At 43.2% G+C, this 23,814-nt stretch overlaps 1 protein-coding gene across 1 annotated transcript in view; it reads left to right on the plus strand.

Moving 5' to 3' along the window:
• Positions 1–932: 932 nt before the first annotated feature.
• LOC142467483 (transmembrane 9 superfamily member 2-like) overlaps positions 933–23,814 on the plus strand; it is a 33,872-nt gene continuing 10,990 nt past the window's right edge. Inside the window, exons 1-13 of the mRNA XM_075573237.1 lie at positions 933–1,122; positions 5,098–5,165; positions 6,324–6,417; positions 7,592–7,713; positions 9,081–9,210; positions 9,742–9,869; positions 11,349–11,460; positions 17,312–17,391; positions 17,632–17,740; positions 19,651–19,783; positions 21,131–21,250; positions 21,714–21,771; positions 21,892–22,051. Coding sequence (XP_075429352.1) covers positions 979–1,122; positions 5,098–5,165; positions 6,324–6,417; positions 7,592–7,713; positions 9,081–9,210; positions 9,742–9,869; positions 11,349–11,460; positions 17,312–17,391; positions 17,632–17,740; positions 19,651–19,783; positions 21,131–21,250; positions 21,714–21,771; positions 21,892–22,051 — 1,458 coding nt within the window. The 5' untranslated portion in view covers positions 933–978. The remainder of the gene's footprint in view (positions 1,123–5,097; positions 5,166–6,323; positions 6,418–7,591; positions 7,714–9,080; positions 9,211–9,741; positions 9,870–11,348; positions 11,461–17,311; positions 17,392–17,631; positions 17,741–19,650; positions 19,784–21,130; positions 21,251–21,713; positions 21,772–21,891; positions 22,052–23,814) is intronic.

A 23,814-nucleotide genomic window follows, 5' to 3' on the forward strand; every position in this document is an offset into this window, starting at 1 on the left:
CTCCCTGAAAACCTGTCGCGCACCGCTGGGGAAAGGTGCGCGACAAGGTAGGGACTGGGACCGGCCGGACTGGGGGGCGGGGCTTGATTGCACAGTTCACGCCGAGGCGTGCGCTGTAGTAGTTACTGGGACCGCAGCCTTAGGCCTCGGCCATGGTCAGCGCTTACGCGCTGAGCCGTGCTGAGGCGCGTTTGCACTTACCTGTGAGCCCCTACAGCCGCAATGAGAGCGGCTTTAGTAGGGGCTCGCCTACGCAAGCGCGCGGAAGCGTAGGTCTTAGGTCATTTTTAAATTCAAGCGCTTGCAGAAGCGCAGGGCCGGTCACGTGAGCAGTTCGCCCAATGAGGGCGAACCAGCTCCGTGACGTCACTGGCCCCCCCCTGACGGCGCGCAGGGAAAGCACCCGCAAGGCCAGGGAAAGCACCCGCTTTCCCTGAGCCTCAGCGCGCCTCAGCACGGCAGCAGGAAGCTTGGCCGAGGCCTTAGGCTACGCTTATAGTGCCAGTGACGCGACTAAGCCGTTGCACCATTGCGTCGCGCTTACTATAAGCGCATGCGACAGTGGCAATGCATTTGTTTTGATGCGACGTCGCGTCGCTGGCACTATAAGCGCAGCCTTATAGGGCTGCGTCATATGAGGGGAAAAAAAAGATATTGAAAAAACTGATTATGCAAAAAAAACCCAGTGTTACACTTCTTTCATTTCGTTGACATTTTCTGCATGTTACATGTATGTATTTGTGTGGGTGCAGGGACTGAACTTTACACGGCTGAGTCATGTTAATAGAAACCACGCCCCTTTCACCTCGAACTGCGCGCGTGCTGGTTGGCGCCTCGCAGGTCGCGCGCCGCCCTCAGGCACTGACGTTGTGGGTAGGCGGGGTGCGCGCACGGACTTCGTCACCCGCTGCGTGGAACGCGCGAGTCTCTAGAAGCGGAGCCTGCGCATGCGCCTGGTTCTGAGAGTGTCCCGGGGTAATGATGGCGGCCCCCCTGGGAGTGAGGGAGCGTTTGTTCGCTCTGGTGACGCTGCTCTGCGCGGCTCGGTGCGGCGGGTTTTATCTCCCGGGTCTGGCTCCTGTCAGTTTCTGTGAAGAGGGCAAAGAAACGGAGACCTGCAAGGTGAGAATGCGTGTGTGTCACTGTGTGTCACTGTGTGTCACTGTGTGTCACTGTGTGTCACTGTGTGTCACTGTGTGTCACTGTGTATATGTATATATGTATGTATATGTATGTATATATATATGTATGTATGTACAGTATAATATATGTCTCATACATTAGGTCGAAATTCTCAGTAGAGGGGCAAGTGGTACCTTCTGTAGATATAGATATTCATAAATGCAGAAGACAAACATTTTAGACATAACTTAACCCCTCCAGTGCCCTGTAGACGTACAGTCCTTTGACCGTGATTATACTGCCAGCTTGCGCTTGACCACGTGATGTCACGCGCCTGTTCCGCGCATGCAAAACCTGCGCTGGAGGCGTGGCCGTGATGTTACGTGAGCGGTTCGTCCTCATTGGCTGAACCGCTCACATGACGTGGCCGGCGCGCGGCAAGAACAATTTCAAATGTCTCTTCAAAAATCACGTGTTTGGTTGTGTGTACCTTGTGCTCGCTCATTGCACAACATTAATTTGTTTTGGTGGTGCACAGCGTCGCACGCGCGCCACCACTATAATCCCGGCTTTAGGGTGGACGCTGGACGTGATCGTGCTTTTGTCTGTTTTCTAAGGGGCGTTTTCAGTCTGACTGCGAACTAAGGCCCCTAATATAGTGGGTGCGCGCGTGCCTGTGCGAACGCTCGTGCACGTGATGCACACTTTTTGTGTGTATGGTCTGTGCTGCTGTGAGCGACCAGGCTTGGAAGGTTGTGTGTGTGTGTGTGTGTGTGTGTGTGTGTGTGTATTAAAAATAAAAAAAAATACATGCTGTGAGAATAAATTATTTATTAATATTGTACATGCACACACATACATTGCGGTAGCGGCGCGAATACGTTTCGGAGTCTTCCCTGTTATCGCCCGGCTCCACGCTCACTGCACGCGCACACTATATTAGGCTGCGGCCCCGCTGCATGCGCGCCTGCGGGGCTGGTGGCGCGTGCAGCCGAATTCCCCGGTCTGCAGAGAGCTGCATGGGGAAAGACGGGGGGCGTGACGGGGCGCGTCTGTGACGTCACCCGGCAGGTTTGTCCTCATTGGCTGAACTGGGGGGCGTGGCCTAGCGCTTCATCGCGAGTTCTGATCTCAATTCTCTTGAGCAGGAGTTTCTGTCGGCTCAGCGCCGTGGCCCTGGCCCCATTGAGGGGCAGCTCTTGTCCCTGCAGCATCCGCTGCTGCAGTAGCCAGTGGGGACCTGGCCTTAACTGGAGAGAGGGACCCCCCCACTTTTGGACGCAAGCAGGAAGTGATGTTGGAGCGATCACGTGATCTGAGGGGCCGTAGCCACAGGGGTGGCCGGATAGGGTACACAGTGCTGCTCCATATTTTGTTTTTTAAAGGTTACCTCGTAGGGTGGGGAAAGCTGCTCTGTGGTCCCCAGTCTCTAGGATTCTGCGGTCTGGTACTTGGCAACCCCCTATCACCCTCCATTGCGGCTGGTCACAGTGCAACACTACCTTGCTTTGATGTCGCGCCAGCAAAGTATGATGGGGAGCTCTGTTGCCGGTCGCAGTGGTGACTGACCGGTCAATCAGTACTGTAACACAACATAAACGCCAGGACTGAAATTTGAGGTGCCCAGGATTTGTATATATACAGTACTGCTGCTTTGAAGCTAAAACAAGGTCCTCTTTATGGATTCTGCAAAATATGTCTAATTTTAGCAGAATTCTGTTTATTCAAGGCTGAGGTTGTTGCTAGATTTGTGTACCCATCTGTGATCATGCTTGTCTAATTCTGTCAGTTCATTGTTCAGATTTCTATGGAAAAATTTAACTTAAATTCCAATTAACGGTTCTGAAAATAGCGGACTAAAAGTTACTGATGTTGCGGTCAATACTGTAATACGATTACCCTTTACAGTGCTCTAATGAAGTGTGTGCTATGCCATGTGTCTTGGCACGCCAGGGACCCTTATGATATACCCGGTGCAGCATGGTCACTTGTTTTCTTAGGGCAGATTAGACTAACCCCTACAAACAGAAGTGCAGCCCCCCCCCCATTGCTCCCGTTTACTGCCAGGGAGCGTCATATCCTCATTCTTGGAGCAATCACATGACACAAGTATCAAAGGCCTTTAAAATAGATTAACAATCCGGAGCATTGTGCGGCTTTAACTCTTTCAGAGCTTTTGGAGCTCTGGTGCCACTAGACCCATGGCACTGAAAAGGTTGGATGCAAAAAAAATATTATAAATCCTGATTTATGTTTGGGTAACGCATGCTATTTCGTAGAAGCTCTGTATGGTATATTATAATTTTATAGGAAGAAGGCAGTTTGCTGTTTTTGACAGTTGTCTGGGAGGGTAATGTTCATGGGGTGACAGAAAGATAGGGGGGTAACAGGCTTGTTATGAAGAGATGAATAGAGGGTATTGGTAAGTTTTATGGGGCAAAGTTTAAGGATGTATTCTTGGTGTGTGTGGGGGGGGGGGGTCGATTCATAGGGTAGCTGTGGATTAAGTTGATGCTATATTGGTGGGTAAAGTTTTTATTGGGTGCATTGGCGTATGTGGTAATGTGTAGATGGAGTTCATACTACTGATATAGAGGTTTAATTGAAGGATGAAGGTCAAGTTTACAGGGTGTCGTTAGAAAGATGGAGGCGGGCGCTGTGATTGAGAAGGGTTAGTAGAGTGTAGCTATAGAATGGGTGCTCTTGTGAAGAGGGTAGTGAATAGGAGTGGTCCAAAAGGTGCCATTTACAAGGTGTTACAAGAGAGGTGTGGTGAGCATGTAAGTGATGTATTGATGCTGATATGGATAGAGGGTGTTGACAAGGTTTATTAAGTGCTATGACCGATGCACATGGTGGACAGGTAACAGTTGTTTGCCTGCTATAATGGAGAGGGTGTTAGTACTGTTTATGGGGTAATTGGAGACATGAGATGGGCTGGGGTGGGTGCTGTTATGGTGAGGGGTGAATATACTGTGACATTAAGGTTTATAAATGGCTTTTTAAAAGAGAAGGTCTGCTCTTCTGATGGCAAAAGGGTTAGTTACCATGCAAGCACCAATGTGTTCACCCCCCACACTGCAACATACAGTACCTTATTGCTGCAATAATGTGAAAACACTAGGGGGGTTATTCATTACTCTGAAGTAAATGCCCGATTCCATGCGATAATTCCCTGATTGCTACTATCAAAGTTTGTGCGTTCATTCCCCGATCTGCACTATTGTGGTTGAATGAATAAATAACCCCTTTAATCACATCTCCCCATACCTGACATTTTAACAGTTCATAACTCAAGATGTGTTTTGTTAACTGCGTGGGACAGCATTTTTAGAGGGGGATAGTAGGTAGCTGTGTTTGGGAATATGAATATGGTGAGATTAATAGATAGACAGGATTTGACAGACGTGAGCGTTGGGACCTGGGTAATGAGACTGGATAGGGTGAAGACATGCAGGGTTTGGTGCGTTGTACCTGGTTGGGATTTTCATGCAGTTTCCTATTGCATGGCACGAAGGCTAAACTGACTGCCAGAGCTTAAACCGGAACACAATGTACCTATTAAACTTACCAATGTAATGTGTTCCCATTTGAAACTCTGTTCTTTTAAATGTCACACTTTGCCCTATTTATATGAAACATACGTTTTACTCTTCAGCGGGGGACCCTGCTGGCCTTCGGTACCTCTCTTATGATCAGGATTGTGCCCGTGCCTCTGCGTATGGGGCCACACTGGGAAATACTGTAGAAGTGTGCCACACTCCCAAGTATGTGCGCTCTGCAAACAATGCAACACCTTTTAACATTTAAACTACTGCCATTTTGTTAAAGGCATTGCTCGTTTTAGAGTTGTAAACATAAAGTGCAGTTTGTACACATTCTTGTGCTCTGGCCCCATGCACCACCAATGCCCTATGCACCAACCACAGTTCTCGCCCTATTCCCTTTTTTTCATGTTAAACTTTTTGCTTTCAGACCAAAATTGAACTGTTTGTAAACCGACTGGATTCTGTTGAATCGGTTCTGCCATACGAGTATGATACGTAAGTACAACGTCTTCAATCGGAAGGACTAGGGTTTTAAATCATTTGTTTTGTATCTCATAGCAAAATTGATTCTTTACAATAGAACAGTTAATTCAGTTTTAATTATACTGTTGCTTGCATGATCATGATAATGTCTAATTGTTATAGATTAGGGCTGGACATGACGGTGGATTGTCAAATTCATATCTGTCTCATTGTGCAATTTATCAGTACAGACATTTTGTTCCACTAACTCTGGGGGGGGGGGGGGGCAACTCCCAGCCCTCAAGGGCCACCAACAGGTCAAGTTTTCAGGATATCCCTGCCTCAGCACAGGTAGAGCGCACTGTGCTGAAGCAGAGATCCTGAAGGTAGCCCATGAGGACTGGAGTTGGCCACCCCTGCAATAACCGATCACCTTCAGTTGATGACATTTATTCATTAAAGCAGTGGTACACACCAGTAGATTTAACCTGATTCTTTTCTTGCATGTTTAAACATTTAAAAAAAATCTACTCACCACCTAGTACCAAACGTGTGCTGCTTGGGCCAATATTTACTCGCCCGGGGGTTAAATCCACTCGCCCGGGGCGAGCAAATGTATAGGTTTGTCGAACACTGTGTGTATATATATATATATATAATTATATAATTATATATTGTGTAATTATTTGATAGAGCTGCCTGTCTGTGCAAGTTATCATTTTGTGTAAAATAACTAATGTTCGAAATTATAACTGGGTGAAACACAAGTATGTAACATGTTCTAAAGTGTATTCAAGATTCTATGGCTAAATATTTCTATAGTAAAACATAACAATGTCCAAAAAATGGATTAATGGGAAGTGCTAACGCCAGATCTGGTTACTATCAATTTTTCTTCCTTTAAAATTGTATAATTGTTATCTTGGTTAAAAAACAAACACATTTTTCTTATTTCTGTGACATTTGGAAATCCAGTTGATGTACGTTGATTAAACACATGACCAGTCATAGAGAAACTGGCGCTTAAATCTCTCTTTGCACGGAGAAAATGCATAATGAATAGGGATTGTTTATTTGGCCTTTAATTCATTCAACCATTGTAAAGCTGTCACAAGCAATGTAATCAAATAAAAAATGAAAGCGAATGAATTGCTGTTTAACTAATCTTGTGATGCATGCTTTCTTCTGTAGCTTTGACTTTTGTAAGGATAAGAATGAGAAGCGACCTTCGGAAAATCTTGGACAAGTACTATTTGGAGAAAGAATCGCATCATCACCATACAAGGTTATTCAAATCTGGGCTGTAATTTTAAATATTCATACTATCTGGAAAGCAGTCATTGATGAGTAATATTAAATGATTTAAAGCTGCATTTCAGGCAATATCCTGCATGTGTGTTTTTTTTTAATAAATCAGTTCTGTAGTAAGAAAAAATACTTTTAGCATTTTCTGTTTTAAAAAAAACAACTTTGAAAGACCAATTTTCTTGTATTCTATTTTAACAACCATTTGCTAAGGCACTGCCCCTTCATGTCCTGTCACAAGCCCTGGCACACCCCTTTGTCAGCCCTGCCCTCCCTCTATCACGTCAGTGCAGGAGTGCTCATGAATATTCATGACCTTCCACTGACTGACAGAAGCAGAAGAAAAACATATGCCAGCTCTAATGATGTCACCAAATTTCGCCGATCAATACATGGAGAACGAATTGATCTGCAGCTATACAGTTCTTTAGGTAAGTAGAGATTGCCCACAAAACTATTGAAATAAAAAAATAAATTAAAAAAAAAAAAAGACTGAACTGCAGCTTTAAAAGCATGCTAGATCTAATATTTTAAATGTTACTAAAGTTATTGGTGATAATCAGTTATACATTTTAAATGACTAATTGTTGGCTATCAACGTTATGCTTTCTAATACTACCTTATCCAAAGATATCTAGGCATTGATATCTCCAAACAAGCTAAGGGGGGCGCTCAAGAGCAGGCAGAGGGGGGCGCAGCTCCAAAAGTTTGCGCTCCCCTCAGTTAGAGCAGGGCTAACCAACTCCAGCCTTCAAGGGCCACTAACAGGGCAGGTTTTCAGTATAACCCTGCTTCAGCATGGGGAGCCTCAATCAGTGTCCCTGTCTTTGACTGAGCCACCTCTGCTGAATATGGATATCCTTAAAAACCTGACCTGATGCTGACCCTTGAGGATTGGCGTTGTCCATCCCTGAGTTAGAGGGTTACACCACGCTCCAGGTGTTTGATAAAATGCCCGATTTTGAAATACAGAAATGATACAGATGGGTAAAGTGTATAGCAACAGTTTCCGATACGAATGCTAAATCAGGCTACTGATCCCAGTTTCCCAAGAAATACTTTTTGCTTGGAAATCTCGCAATATTCACAGAGAAGCCGTGCGAAAAAAGTGTTCTGCGTCTTTTTTCCATTTTCTTTCTTTTCATCACTTACAGTTTATTTTCAACAAGCCCGAGACCTGCAAGATGGTTTGTTCCAAACACTACAAGCCCAAACAGGAGGGAAATGGCCTTACATTCATAAAGAAAGGAATACAACTGGACTATCAGCATCACTGGTGAGATTATAAGCTGTCAGACTCAATAAAGAGCGTGTTGGGCTTTTTTAGTGCATTCAATGTAGACCATGAGCGGGCAACTCCAGTCCTCAAGGACCACCAACAGGTCAGATTTTCAGGAGATCCCTGCTTCAGCACAGGTGGCTCAAACTGTGCGCCCTCCCCCCTCACCCACCCCCTCTCTGCTCAAGTTTATTTATCTATTTTCACCACTCCCTTATCCTATATATTTTTTTTTTAAATATCTTTCTTTTCATATGTATCATGATTCACCGGGTCCCACTAACTGAAATGTTAACACTGTTCTGCTCCGGAGACCCCCAGCATGGATTGCTCCTATAATATAGAGTATATAAAATTGCAATATGCAAACCACAATTAAATAAAAACTTTGCATTGTCCACAGCTATTGATATTTGTAATGTATTCATACCAAGTCCAATGTTAATTAACAGGAGTTCCAGGAAAATGGGGGGGGGAGGGAGAACTGTCTGTGGCCCCACACAAAATGCACTAAGGGATAAAGTGTCTGTAATTCCCAAATAAAGTAGAGCTCTACTTAAAAAAAATATTTGTCAAAGCTTGGATATATTTATTACAGGAACAGTGAAGACCGCGGGATACATTTCGGCCTACATGGACATGTCATCACGTCAAAGGTCCATGTAGGACCTGAAATGAATCCCGCGGTCTTCACTGTTCCTGTAATATATCCAAAGTTTGACACAGGTTTTTGTAAGTAGAGCGCTACTTTATTTGGGGATCACCGCCACTTTATCCCTTTTTAATAGAGGAGGCGATTTTCTCTGTATTTTGCCACGATGCCCCTTAAAGCTGCAGACCAAGCAATATCATACATGGTGTTTTTTTTATATACATATATATTCGTTCTGTACTAAAAGCAAATACTTGTAGCATAAAAACAAAAAAAACTCTGAATTACATGTTTAATGTATTATAACAAGCATTTCTTGTTTCTCTAGCAACCATTTACAAGGTGACATCCCCTTCCTCATCTGAAACAGGCTCTGGCACACCCCTTTTTTTTAAGCCCTGCCCTCTCTAGCAGTGCATCAATTGTATCTAGTGACTGCCTGGTCACATGATCTTCCCCACAGAACTTTGCATCTTTAGTCCTCTTATGCTGCACTGACAACCATTTTTTCTGAACCCCCGAGCCGAATCTCCACCAGTCGATCACAGGAGAAAGGATCGATCTGCAACTTTAGCTAATTACTTTTTGTGTCGATTTTGTATTAATGCATATATTAAAGGGGAAAAAATAAAATATTAAAAAAAAAAAAAAACACGGCAGCTTGGACTGCTGCTTTAATGTTATTCCTCTGAACGTCTGGTGATTTTTGCAGGATTGTAGACAATATGCCAGTGACTTGGTGTTATGATGTAGAGGATGGACACAAATACTGCAGCCCTGGATTCCCTGTAGGTTGCATTGTCACTCCAGACGGGAGAGGAAAAGATGCATGCTATACCTATGTAAGTGGGGGTCATTCTTATAGGTGCACTGTGAGGTTTCACTTAAATTTTGCCTTTAACCTCTGGGTAGGGCATATTATTGCATTCAGTTACTTGATAAACTTGCATAAAGTTTACAAACTATCAGTCTGAGGGATCTATTTTATAAAACGAGAAATCCATTATTAAATGTAACTTCTATTATTGGGATCGTACTTTTTAGTGGATTGAACTCCACGGGATTTGAGTCAAAAGTTTTTATGGGCATACTAGACTCATGGATTTTTTTTTTGGTATGTCCTACTTGCTTGCCTGGAAAATGGATTCTAAGTGATTAATTTGTATATGCATACTTTAATTATATAGATGTATCAGCACATGGGCTGAATCTATAAACTTGGAGGCTTCAGAGTTTATAGAAAATGCCCCACTGTCTTAATTCAGGTCATTTTGCAACCTTTAATGATGCATTCTTTTCAAATGAAAAAAATAAATTAAACTTATTCTCCCCCCTCCCTCACTCCTTTTTTTTTTTCTTCTCTTTCTCCCCAGCCTGAATTTATCAAAAAGAATACTTTCTACCTCTTTAATCATGTTGACATAACCATCACCTACCACAGTGGAAACGGAGAAAATTGGGACGGTGCACGGTTGATTTCTGCAAAACTTGAACCAAAAAGGTAATTTTTACAGTGTTGTCTTACCATGAGATTTAGGAATACTATTAAAATAATTGAAGTTGTGACTTAAACAATCTAGTTATGGCCCCAAAGAACAGTGTTCACCTTTTAGGACTTTAATTATCAAACTAGGCTACATGACTTTAGAGAATTTTCTCTTGTGTTGGATCATGCAAACGTCCATCAATTTTTATTTACCTTTATAGAAAAGTGACAGATTATTCTAATGACATCCACCTTGTGTTTGTCCTGCATGTAGGACATGTGATTTAAATAGTAAATAGTTTACTGTTTTTAGGAATGACCCCAAATATCAACGTTGCTGGATAATGCGACCAGAAGAGATTTGGGCAACTGATCTTATTCATCTTCATTCTTTTCAGTATATAGACCAGGAGTGGCCAACTCCAGTCCTCATGAGCTGCGAACAGCTTAGATTTTCAGGATATCCCTGCTTCAGCACAGGGGGCTCAATCCTGAAAACCTGAGCTGTTGGTAGCTGTTGAGGACTGGAGTTGGTTATTCCTGATAGAGAAGTAGGGGTTGCAGTAAGAACTGGGGGGAGATGCATATGGGTTAATTTAACCCCAAAGTTACCAATTTCCTGCAAAGACTCACACACGGCCGTGTGAGTACAGATATATTTATATATTTATTTCTTATCCCTCTATACCACCATTACCTGTTGTTGGGAGTGACTGGAATTGCTTAAAGAAACCACACCATCGTGTTTACTTGCACATGGCCGTGTAAGTGTATTTAATATTTTCACCAACCCCCAGCAATATTGTTATAACCACAATAATTTTATTGTATTTTATTGTTTTAATTCTTAAATGTTTTTCTAATCCCACGCTCCCCCATTGCTTGTATGTTGCAGTAAGAATGCATGTTGTTGACGAGGTTATACAGTGTATTTCAGGTTATATTCTCAGTTCCGTATTCAATCAAAGTCACATATGGAGTATTGGAGCTTTTGCTTTCCTTCATAAGCGTGCATGTTATGTAAATGTATCTCAATTGTGGTATAAGAGGTTCCCACTCGAAAGGCTTAAAAAAACAACCCATATTATTAACTAAATCAGTTTGTAAATGTTAAAGCAGCAATCCTCCCCCTATAAAAACCTATATAAGTTTAGCTCCTTTATGGGAAGTATTTTACACATGTCCTGCTCAGAATATATTTTGTTTAAGTGTTAAATCTCTATTTTCTTAATCTCTAGCTTCTGAGGAAACCTTTAGACTGCACTGGACTCTGGGGAAAGCTTAATTTTATGCTCCCGGTCACTTTGTATGTGAAATGCTTCTATAACCTGAGCAGAGGATCATATTTTACAAATAAAAATAGTAATAAAAAAAAAAACCTTCACTACAACATGTTGCAATCCCCCTAACACAGGAGGGTAACACATGGTTTTATCAGATTTGCACAAGTTCCTGTATTTTAATCAATTTTGTTTTTCAATTATTTTGCATTAGCTACAAACATACAGATGAAGAACATTTAGTTTGTGATGGCCTTCCCATGGAAATTCCTCAGGAACTTGTTAGTAATCTGGATGTGATCTACACGTATTCTGTGAAATTTCAGGTAAGCCATTCATTTAAAAGGAGTATTACTTTTATATTGTAGTGTTCTTTATAGAGGCGGTGTGACATGTTGTGTCGGGGTTGCTATAAAAAGTCACCAAACCTTCCTTAGTTTGTTCCCACATCTATTTAAGCAGAAAGCATAATTCTGCATGTAATCGCAAATGTGAGGGTATCCACAGGAGATTGTTGGACTGATTGTTGCCATTTAAAGTTACCCAACACATATAACTTTGCTATTTATTTAGATAATAGCGGATGCAGTCTAGACAATGCTATGAGGCAGTTGTTCAAAACAGTGTTTTTGGGGGTGAGAAAGTGAGACTGCTGCTTTAATCAAACCCCCTAACATTAAATATGATATTTGACAATCCATTAGGAAGCTCATGTGAGTCATTGTACATTTAGCTTGCTGTTAGAGGCAGAAATGGCCCATCATTTATTTAAACACATTCAATACATGTTCTTACCATGATGCACTGGAGCAGAGCTGTCTTGGCATTTTGTTGGCTGCATGTGTACAAATAATTTCAAGATTACTTTTCAATAAAACACATCAAAAGGCCTAGGATAGTAGTGATCACAATTTAGATAATTTCTAACAAGAAAATGCCAGTTTGTTACGCTGCAGGTCATCAAAATGTTACTGGTTACTTTAGTATTGAAGGAGCTTGCGTAAAGTATCTTTGCATTAACTGCAGAATAGCAATGTATTCAAGAGTTTGTCTTGAGGTATAAAAATACCACGTGTGAGCACATTCACATGTCTCAGACAGGTCTGCAGCCCTGCCTTTGCCCATTATCTCTTAGCATACAGTGCTTCCACTGCAGCCAGGGATTCTGGGTAATGACATGCAAATGAGCACACTGTCAACTTGAAGGAAAAAACTATTTGTTTAGGCAGTTTGGTAATCTGATCAAGATGTAATCTATTTTGTCTTTCTCTACTTGGTTTCTTTTTTATCTCTTGGTCAAATGATTTTTTTTTTTTTTTTTAATGTTACCATTTGCTTTGCATTAGCAAACATTTAGTCTTCTAATTATTGCTATTTATCTCTAGTACCTCCATTTAGTTGTAAGAAACAGGCGGGACCAGTCACGTGTGGGCAGGGCCGGCTTGGAATTTGTCGGGGCTCGATGCCCGGACAGAGCACGGAGCCTCTTGCCTTCTCCGACTTCTCCTCCTGCTCCTCATCTCTGATACGCCGTGACGTCGCCTTGTCATGGCAACATGATGTCGCGGCGTTCACGTGGTGATGACGTGTCGCCATTTAACGTCAATGCTGCGACACGCAGGGCCGGACCGAGACTTTTCCGTGCCCCGGGCAGACACACAATTTGGCACCCCTCTTCCTGCAGCGTTGATGCCGCGATGTCACGGAGCGACGTGTTGCCATGACAACCTGACACCACATGCAGTCCCGTTGTCATGGAAATGCGTTGGGACGCTGATAGACATCACGGCAGCATAAAGGTAAGTGCAACATTAACCGCTTGACACTTGGCGCAACGGTCAGAGTGCATGGGTATCTTTTAAATGTCAGTCTTGCACACCCTCGTCAATTTCGAGGGACAGGGCCTGCACCGCTTCAGTCAGTGTCCCGTGTGGCCGAGCGTCCTCGTCAGTCCCTTGCTTTTGCTGCCGCTCCAAGTCCCGCACGCGCCTGCTGCTTTGACGTGCCATCTTTAAATGTCCCCAGACATTGACGAGGGTGCGCTGGACTCGGACATTTAAAGATGGCTGGTCAGAGCACACGCAACAAAGTCGAGCGGCAAGGTGCAGTGCCCCTTTTTCGGTTGGTGCCCCTTTTCGGTTGGCGCTCTGGGTAAGTGCCCAGTAAGCTTGTCCCTTAATCCGGCATTGGTGATGCGTCGTCACAATCAGAAGATGTCGGAGCGAAGGTCAGAGAGTTGGAGGCCTGTGCCCTCCCCCGGCAACCAGTTTTATTGTTGTGGAGAAGAGCGCAGGGCTCAGTGTGATTGCACTGATAAGAAAGCCGCCCTGTTGGGCCTCAGTGCAAGTAAAAAAAATAAAAAATAAAAAAAAACATCCCTGGCCCCTACCTGTAGAGCGGGTCCTTACACAGCGACGGAGGGAGCCTGCTCAGGTGTGATTGCAGAAGTTGGACCAAACTTCCATGTTAGGACCACTAGGGTGGACTCTCTCCGCTGCTGGGTAATGCTCCGATCCACGGGTAGGGCCCAAGGAGGCGGTGTGCAGAGAAGGGGACCTTTTTCGAAATGCCGGAAAGTCATGCCGGATCAGGGTTCTCTCACATGGAGGACGAACCCCCAAACCTGATGGTGGTTCAGCTGCACATATGGCAGTTCCACCACAGATAAATGTATTTTTTAAAAGGAGCACACTGCTCTGCTTTTTGTGCTTTTCTTTCCTTTAAACTGCTGGAAAATGAAATAGAAATTGAAATGACAGAGGAAGCCTTATTTTCCTGTTCACCATGGCAGTGGGCACCGTAAGTCTATCCCCAGCTGAGTAGGACAGGAAATTGAATTCTTGTAGCTAGGCCATAAAAGGCCCCTCCCACTACTTGCAGATAGTCTTTTTCCTGTTCATCAGCTAGGAGCAGGTTTTGTTAAAGGACTCACCGGACTGTAGCCATTTGTCACGCCAGGAGCTTCTCGGCCTCTCTCCTCCTAAAGCTCCATCGACGCACCGTTGGTGGTCCGCAAGACAGAGGCCTGTGCGCCCGGGCAGAACCGCGAATGCGTCATTGAACGCGGCGGGCAGACCGCAGAGGCGTCTTAGATTGCAGCGGAGTGGGGGAGACAGACCGGCAATGCGTCTCATGTGAGGGCATAGCACGCACACGTTCGAAACGCGTGCGCTACCATCCCACAGGCGGGCGTGTGCGCGAGAGCCAAGCGCTCCAATTGGGCAGATTGACGCTGACGACAGAGCGACGGCACACAGAGCTGTGTGAAAGTGTCCTGGATAAGCAGCCACACCATGGAACGCTCGGCAGACAGGAGAAATCGGCTGAAAGAAATCTGGAAGCCAGCATGGAAGCTGGGGGAAGTAAAGGGTTGCTTACAAAAACGAGGCAAGTCCCTAGTTTAGGGAAAAAAATGAAAGAGTTGTTAATATGGAACTGAAAGACATATTTCTTCACCGTAGAGCTATGGTTATACAACCAGAAGAAGGAGCTTCTCAGGGGCGGTAGAGTCCCTGCATCAAAAGAAGAAAGCTGCGGAAAAAAACTAAAAGGTGTGCAGCATGTGAAAAGCCAGCGTTGGAAGCCAAGAAGCTTTGTGCAGACTGCCTTAAAGCAGCCGCAGGAGAGTCAAATGAACAGATGAATACTTTCCTATCATGGATGAAAGATACAGTAAAGCAGTGTGTGGAGTCTGCGGTACAACAAGCAGCGAAGCCAGCGCAAAAGAGAACAAGATCTCAGACCAGCCTGGAGTGAGAGACTCCTCATCAGACAAATCAGAGATGATGTATCACCAAGCGTCGGAAGGGGAGTGTGATTTGTCAAAGCAAGAAATGCAGGCAGAAGAATCAGAATTTAATTTAGAAATAGTGGATCCTCTTATAAAGGCAATGAGAGAAACATTTGGAATTGGAGGACGCAGAATATTTCTAAGAAATCGGATACATTATTTGGAACAAGGCAGAAGAAAAACAGATGTTTTCCAATTCATCAAGTAATCAAAGATATGATACAAATGGAATTGTCACAACCAGATAGAAAACTGAATATTCCCAGAACATTTAACAGGATGTATCCTTTTGTACAAAAGGAGGTAAAATGCTGGGAAGTCGATCCAAAAATATATGCAGCAATCTCCAGAGTTTCAAGAAAAAAAACAAACCATACCAGTCGAAGATGCTGCATCACTCAAAGAGGTAATGAATAGGAAAATGGATAGTGTTTTGAAGAAAGCATATGTAACAGCATGCAAACCGGCGATGGCAACGACATCGGTATCAAGAGCAGTGCGGATATGGATTGCTAATATAGAAGCATTGGAAAAAAGGAGTTGAGAACTTTTATATTAAAAAGGCATTGTCAAAAATCAAATGGGCAGCTGACTACGTAGCTGAAGCATCACAGTCTGTAATAAAATAAAGTGGCATACTGTAATAAAATAAGTGGTTGAAACTGATTATTGGTATTATTTTTTTTCTCCCTAAATATACTGCCGGAGTATGTCCCTACAGTGCCCACTGCCAGGGTGAACAGGAAAAGAGAAAATGTAACCAACTTACCGTCATTTTATTTTCTTGGAACCATGGCAGTAGGCACAGTTACACTCCCTATATATTATATGTATATATGTAATTCAATTTCCTGTCCTACTAAGCTGGGGACAGACTTAACCCTACGGTGCCCACTGCCATGGTTCCAGGAAACTAAAATTACGGTAATTTGGTAAAATTTTCTCTCGTTTCTCATTTAAGAACATGAGGGAATGTCATGATTTAAAAATTCTATGTGGCAGATTTTATGCTTTACACTCGGAAAAAGAACACAAGTTTTGTGTTGGGAACAAATTTTCCCGAAGTCTATGCTCACCATCTTTTCAATAATGAACAATTGAAGAAAGATTTGCAGAGGTTAGAGACGCAATTAAAACGGATCGATATTTCCTTGTTGAACTGCAGCTTTTATTTAACTTTCACTCCTTTGTGTATAATATAGCTACTAAATATAGCTAGCTATAGCTGTATATTAACAGTGGCCAACTACAGTCCTCTAGGACTACCAACAGGTCAGGTTTTAAGGATATCCCTGCTTCAGCACAGGTGGCTAAGTCATTCTGACAGCGACTGAGCCACCTGTGCTGAAGCATAAATATCCATAAACGCTGGCCTGTTGGTGGCCCTTGAGGACTGGAGTTGGCCACTCGTGCTGTAGTATGATGCAGGGGTGCGCAAACGTTTGTTGCTGCGCTCCCCCTGCCTTGTCTTTCCCGGTGCTCGCGCGCCCCCTCTTACCTTAGTGCGGCATCAAATGACGCAGCTGGGTCGTGTGGCGTCACATGACCCTGCGGTGTCATTTGACTCTGTGTGTTCCCATGGAGACGCGTCCAGAAGCCGATTGAATCTCGGAAAGTTGAGGTTGCAGAGGCCTTGCGCGGTCCCCCGGCATTTAATTTTAATGCCTCGGAATAGCGTGGGGCCTCTGCTACCGCCGCACCCTTGATATAATGGATAAGGTTAGAAAGGTTCATTTAGTACAAGTTACCAGCAGATGGCACTGTGCTTGCATTTCATTACATGAAGTCTATTTGAAAGTCTTCATCGAAACTTCAAAGCTGCGTTTTGTTCATGGGGAGAAAAGACTGACCCACTATCAAAATACTTCTAGTATACTTCCAGCTTTAAGCAGCAAAACATGTGAAATGTTATGGTTTTGTTTTTTTTTTAATTATTTTTGACAAATTGCATCTAGTTTATCTTGCCTATTACTAAATCCTTTTCTATTTTAGAGAAATATTTATGTATGAACATCTTTCACAGGAGTCCTAAAAATAACAACCATAATGTTTTACCAAAAACTATATAATTTGGCTTGTGCAGCTGCATATCACCCTTTGTTAGGGGATAATAAGTGCACACCTAACAAGCAGGGTGTGTGTATTGTGTATATTGTGCAAATTGCATGTTTAGCAGCTAAGATATCAGTCCAAAACATATGTGAATGTAACATAACATTCATAATTTAAAATAAAATAATCTTGTCGTTTATTCCTACTGCCCATGCAAAAGACCCTGTATTGGAATATTAAAATAATTTGCCATGTCAATCATTTTATAAAACCATTTTTGTGTGTTTTAAAAAATAAAAAAATAAAATAAAAATTGTTTTATTTATTTTATCCAGGAAAATAATGCAACTAAATGGGCTTCCAGGTGGGATTATATTTTGGAATCCCTGCCCCACACAAATATTCAATGGTTCAGGTAAGATCGTGACACAAGCACAAATGGAATAATGAGAGTTTGGATCCCGGTTGCTTTGAGTTGATGGGAGAGAGGGAGAGAGGGAGAGAGGGAGAGAGGGAGAGAGGGAGAGAGGGAGAGAGGGAGAGAGGGAGAGAGGGAGAGAGGGAGAGAGGGAGAGAGGGGGCTCTTTGTGTACTCTTGACAAATCGCCTGCTTTGACCCCAGTTAATAAAACGTAACATTGCTTTTCCTTTGCAGTATAATGAATTCCCTGGTGATTGTGCTCTTCCTGTCTGGCATGGTGGCCATGATCATGTTAAGAACTCTTCATAAAGATATTGCAAGATACAACCAAATTGATTCGTCTGTGAGTACACCCAATTATGATGTTTTTTGTTCTCTTCAGTGAGGCACATTTCCATCATTCTCCCTCTGCAAATTCTTTTTTTAGAATGTAAAACGAGCAGTAATAATGTTTTAGTTAAGAAACAAGTTACACTACAAGGGTGTTGCTAATTAAACCTGGCACTATATCCTCCTCCTTTTTTTGGTTCTAGGATTGACACAGGGGGTATCCGGAGCTGAACCCCATTAATTTCAGCTCCGAGGACCACCTGCTTTCAGAGATACCAGCACCCCTTATTGGTGGTATCTGTGGAGTTTAAATATCCAGTTAACACATGACAATAGGAACGCGCAAGGGATGACTCACAACTTCCTATTGGCCCGCGGGACATTTAAACGCCACCGTTTCGTTGAGATACGGCATCCCCTACGGAGGTATTTCTGGAAGCAGGGTGTCACCGGAGCTGAATGAAATAATTTTTTTTTTTAATTGGTTCCTGGTTGCTCCACTATATATGGAATTCTATTTACTTGTATATTGTTAATCAATTATCTCACAACGAAAGCCTTCTTAGTATGGGGCTGCCATGGGATCTATCAAGTCAATGACTTTCATGATTTCTCTCTCTGAGGTTGAGACAATTGGTTTGAGTGTCTCTAGTAACGATATTTAACATCTACCTCGTTACAGTTAAGTGATCTACATTAGAACGTTCTCTAAACATGTCTTGAAATTCTATTAATAGGTTTGGCTAATAAAAATGCCACGTGAGCGCATTCACATCTCAGACAGGTCTACCACCCTGCCTTTCCCCATTATCTCTTGGCATACAGTGCTTCCCCTGCAGCCAGGGATTCTAGGTACTGACATACAAATGAGCACACAAGGTCACCTTTTGCTTCTTATCCATTTTAACATGGAGCCCTATAAGCGTATGCCTGCCGTATTACACAGCGTTTCAGCACAGCCTGGGTTAAAGAAGTGCATAGCCAGTAAACCCACTCACAGATGGCTACGTTTTTGGGCACCATCAGTGAGAGACTGGCTGTGCAATGTTGTGCTGGCAGGAAATAATTATTCACTGACAAGAGAATACTTATGCAAAATGCTTGTTCGGATTGCCACGAGTACACACATGGACACGCCCACATCAATTATTGGTAAAATATTGTTTATTGTAATACTTGGCTGCGGACGGTGTTGGCAGTCAGGGTACCACATGCAGACAGCCATGGGACACCCAACATCTCGAAATATATGCCTGGTATATTCCTGTGATCACGTTGTCCCGTGTGCAAGGCCAAACAAGCTTTCTAGTCATGTCACAGGTGATGGTCTGCCAATATTGTGCGCAGGACAAATCTATATAGTCTAAATGCAGGAAACAGGCTTCAGGAAACAAAGCTGAGAATTAAAGGGGGGCGGGGGTTGGCCACCTATGCTTTTGAAACTAACAGCATATTAGTTTATGGAAATTAACTACTTGTTCGAGACATTATTGCAGCTGCAGCAGGCATTTCAACAGTGGCTGACTTGATTTCAGCAATTGTAGACATTTTTACGGAGAAACCAAAATTAACCCATTACACACCCAAAGTTAACCCCTTACATGCCTAGGTCATCAGAAACAAAACAAACTTTCATTCTCCCTCCAAATGTGAAGCTGGGATAGGTTTCAACCACACATTAAATAAGTTATGGTGGGTAAAAAAAACAAACCTCCACCGTACAGTGTACAGCAAATAAAAATACCGCTTGTGAGCACATTCACATGTCTGCAACCCTGCCTTTCCCCATTAGCTCTTAGCATACAGTGCTTCCACTGCAGCCAGGGATTCTGGGTAATGACATAAATAAGAGCACAGCAGCACTTTTTTTTTTTAACCATTTTAATAGTTCCTAACCTAAAGTTTTGTCATTGTTATGTACAGGAAGATGCCCAGGAAGAATTTGGCTGGAAGTTGGTCCATGGGGATATTTTTAGGCCACCGAAAAAAGGGATGTTGCTGTCTGTCTTCCTGGGTCAAGGGACACAAATTTTCATTATGACATTTATTACTTTGTGTAAGTAGCTGTCTGTCTATTTGCAAAATCGTTTGTATAAATTTTATAATGTACGTTAAATAAGGTATTTCCTTTGGAACTATTTCTTGTGCATTGACCTTATTTAACCTTTTCGTATTACTGAAAGTTGATTAGAGCCAAAGCATTTTATCATGAACAACATGTTTTTTCCATATGTGAAATGTTACCATGTAAAAATAAGTTGGTAAAATGATTTTTAAGGTGTGTAAGAAGATGCGTGGCTTACTTTAGTGGTGTAAACCGCCGAATAGCGAATGTCAAATTAGCCAAAACATACGTTTTTGTGGCCTATTCTCGCAGCACCGAAATGTGACCGACCCACTTCTAAATTACCCTTTGGAAGCGGATTGCCATGTTTTGCTATTCTGTAAGCCCTTGTCGCATGTCCAAACCTCATCTAAACTTTATTTTAGAAGCAGTTTCACTCTGGCTCTGCCAATCCGATCGGTTTGTCAAAAAAGCCTTAGACTCGCATTTTTTTTTGCCCCCAACTGTTATTCTCATAGCTCAGTTATGCAAACTGCTTCTAAAAACACTTATTTTTTAAAAAAATTTAACACCACCTAAAGATTTGCGGGATTGTTAATGCGAGTTACATCCAGTGCCTGAAATATGGGTTTGACTGAGAGCATAACCCATAAATCAGACCGGGGATGGAGTTGGCACCACCTCGCTCATTCCGCTTCTAAGGCCTTGGCCATGTTTGGCGCTTGCTGGCGGAAGCGTGCTGACGCGCGCTCCCGCTCAGCACTGAGCCCCTACAGCCGCAATTAGAGCGGCTTTAGTAGGGGCTCACCGGAAGCGCAGGTCTTGGGGGAATTTAAAATTCCCCCGCTTGCCGGCGAGACAGGCCGGTCACGTGAGCGGTTCGCCCAATGAGGGCGAACCAGCTCCGTGACGTCACTGGCCCGCGCCCGCCCCCGGACCGCCACCTGACGGCTGCTGAGAGCGCTTACGGTAAGCAACCGCAAGGCCAGGGAAAGCACCCGCTTTCCCTGAGCCTCAGCGCGCCTCGGCAAGCCAGCGGTAAGTGTGTCCGAGGCCTAAAGCAAGAACAATCCGGGTGGATTGGCTGTTAAACCGCACGGCTTGTCACTTTTTTTATTTTATTTTTTTGAAGATGTGATTTGCAATAGTGTGTGTATTTTTTTCTCTCACACTTTATTCCACTTCTTGGCAATGGCTACTTCGGAGCTACAAGAATAAGCCCCTTTTTATCTTTGCTTCACGGAATTTTGATCTGGGGAACAAATGTCTTGCAACCTCTAAAATTCTCTGGAAAGCTGTAAAAAAAAAAAAATATTTATTTTTCTTCTCCTATTTAAGTTTTAGCGTGCCTTGGGTTTCTGTCACCAGCTAACCGCGGTGCTTTGATGACCTGTTCTGTCGTATTGTGGGTGTTACTGGGGACTCCTGCTGGCTATGTGTCTGCTAGACTGTACAAGAGTAAGTAACATGTTTGGTAATAACTGTCCTTTGGGTATGAGGTGGTGTGTAAACATTATATTAACTTTCAGAACTAAAGTGAGATGTGGTTTCACCGCCGGGACGGAATCACTGAGATTTGTTAATTACAGTAAAGCTAATTTCTGTAGATAAACTCTAAAACAAATATGCTGCATATGACTCAAACTCTTTTAGATACTTTTAAATCAGGGGAGGCCAATTCCAGTCCTCAAGGGCCACTACAGGCCAGGTTATAAGGATATCCCTGCTCCCTACTCGGTCTTTGCCTGAGCCACTTGTGCTGAAGCAGGGATATCCCTAATACCTGACCTGTTGGTGGCCATTGAGGACTGGAGTTGGCCACCCCTGCTCATATTAATCTGCATGACGGTCAGTACTGTGTTGGGAAAGCAGTGAGCGAGCACGTTTGTCCACCACTAACCCAAGATTTATCCTTCTGCAGCATTTGGTGGGGAGAAATGGAAGACAAATGTATTATTGACAGCACTTTTGTGTCCTGGGTAAGTGTTTAGTTTCTCCTTTTCAGCATTTTTCTTTTAGTGTCTTGCATGCAGGTCATTTATAGTGCGAATTGCTTGGTATCTGACTGGAGTGCTATAAAAAAAAAAATTTATTTGCAGAATAATTTTTGCTGACTTCTTTATCATGAATGTTATTTTGTGGGCGAAAGGATCTTCGGCTGCCATTCCATTTGGGACGCTGGTGGCCATCTTGGCAATGTGGATTGGGATTTCGGTACCCTTAACATTTGTTGGGGCATACTTTGGATTCAAGGATAGGGTAAGTACTACAAGCTAGTTAACGGGATACGCCTGAATATTTTTGCAAAAAATACCCAAGGAGGGTCCAAAAGATCCTTCAATATGCACTCGCTGTGGATTTACCAATAATGACCATATGAGTCCTAGAGATATATAATATCTCGATCACTAATAGTGATAGAATTAACTCATGCACCCCCTATGCAGTTCATGTAAGGATCGCGACGAAAAATAATCGTTTTATTAAACCATCATATTAAAAATGCATGTTTATTATATGCAGTGAATGATTAAAAAATCCTCCATGATGGATGGTGACGGCCAGCTAGAGCTAAGTATGATGGTAACCTGATAAGCATACAAATCAACACTTGTAGGTAATGGTCACAAGATGGGTATGTGGGATAAACTGCAGACTCTGCTGATGAAAGGATAGGAATATCCAGACCCTAACAGAATCCCAGACCCCATTTGTCTAACATCACAACACCTGTGACCAGTAGATGACCAAATTGTGTGTTTGCAAATCAGCGTTATTGCTGCTTCAAATGGCATGTAGCCAGTATATATACACGAGAGCGGGTGTATCCTGTTTGCACATACTGTGCACACAGGGAGTTAACAGCAATTGGTATAGAGACCCATTGTATCAGTTGGTAACAATCAGAGGGTAGATACAGTAACTCACTCCAATCCTTCTAGCTACAATAAATAGGTAGGACAACCTGGATAAATATAGTGTGTGTTAGTGTAGCCAATTGTGAGCATGTATAATAGACGTGTGTGTGTGTGTGTTACAACTCGCAATCAAATGGGTATACTACATAACACCGTCATATAAATTAAACAGTGTCTACTATGGTACCCCCGCTCCTGTGTGACACGGAGCTGCACTGAGACATAAAATGACCATGTAGCATGGGGCTCAGAATGCCGAGCAACCGCTATACTTGCCGCATGGAGGAAAGCTCAGGTCGCCACTCCCTTGGACGTCACCGTCGTGACGTCAAACGAATACCCACAGCGAGTGCATATTGTAGGATCTTTTTTGACCCTCCTGGGTCTTTTTGTAAAAAAGCTCAATGTTGTCCTACTTGCACCCTGAACTAAGTATCTTTGCAATTATATGATTGATTGTACTAGGTTGAGCGGCATAGGTTATCGCTTTGGTATGCTCCTGAATATTGACTATTTTTCCAGGAGTCGCATAATAAATACGTTTTTATAAAGGTTTAACATTTAGTATTTACATTCTGTTTCGACCCAATTTTAAAGCAGCAGTACATTGTTTCATGTATTTATTTATTACAGGATTGAAGCAAGGGGTCTTCGGAGCTTAACTGTGTTAATTTCCGCTCCGGGGGCCCCCTACTTCCCGAAATACTTGCCTCCAAAGGGGGTGCCAGTATCTCGTTAATTTTTTTTGTTAAATATCTGTCACGCAGGTCAATAGGAAGTCGCACCGGATGACATCACAGCTTCCTATTGGCCGAAGTGACGTGGGACATTTCAACGCCGCCATTATGTTAGGCACACAGTTTATCTGACTGCAGATATACCAACCCTGCCCCCCCCCCCACACACATAGAGGTAAGTGTCTCTGGAAGCCGGGGGCCCCTGAGCTGAAATGAACACAGTTCAGCTCCGGAGACCCCCTGCTTCACTCCTGTAATGAAAATTAAAAAAAAAAGTGGAACACACATTGCTGCTTTAAAGTAGCAATCCAAGACGTTCACTTCTTCTTTCTCCCCTTTTCCCCATATAGCATTGAAATAGGGGGTC

The sequence above is a fragment of the Ascaphus truei genome, chromosome 16 (genome assembly GCF_040206685.1).
Source record: "Ascaphus truei isolate aAscTru1 chromosome 16, aAscTru1.hap1, whole genome shotgun sequence".
Classification (NCBI taxonomy): Eukaryota; Metazoa; Chordata; class Amphibia; order Anura; family Ascaphidae; genus Ascaphus; species Ascaphus truei.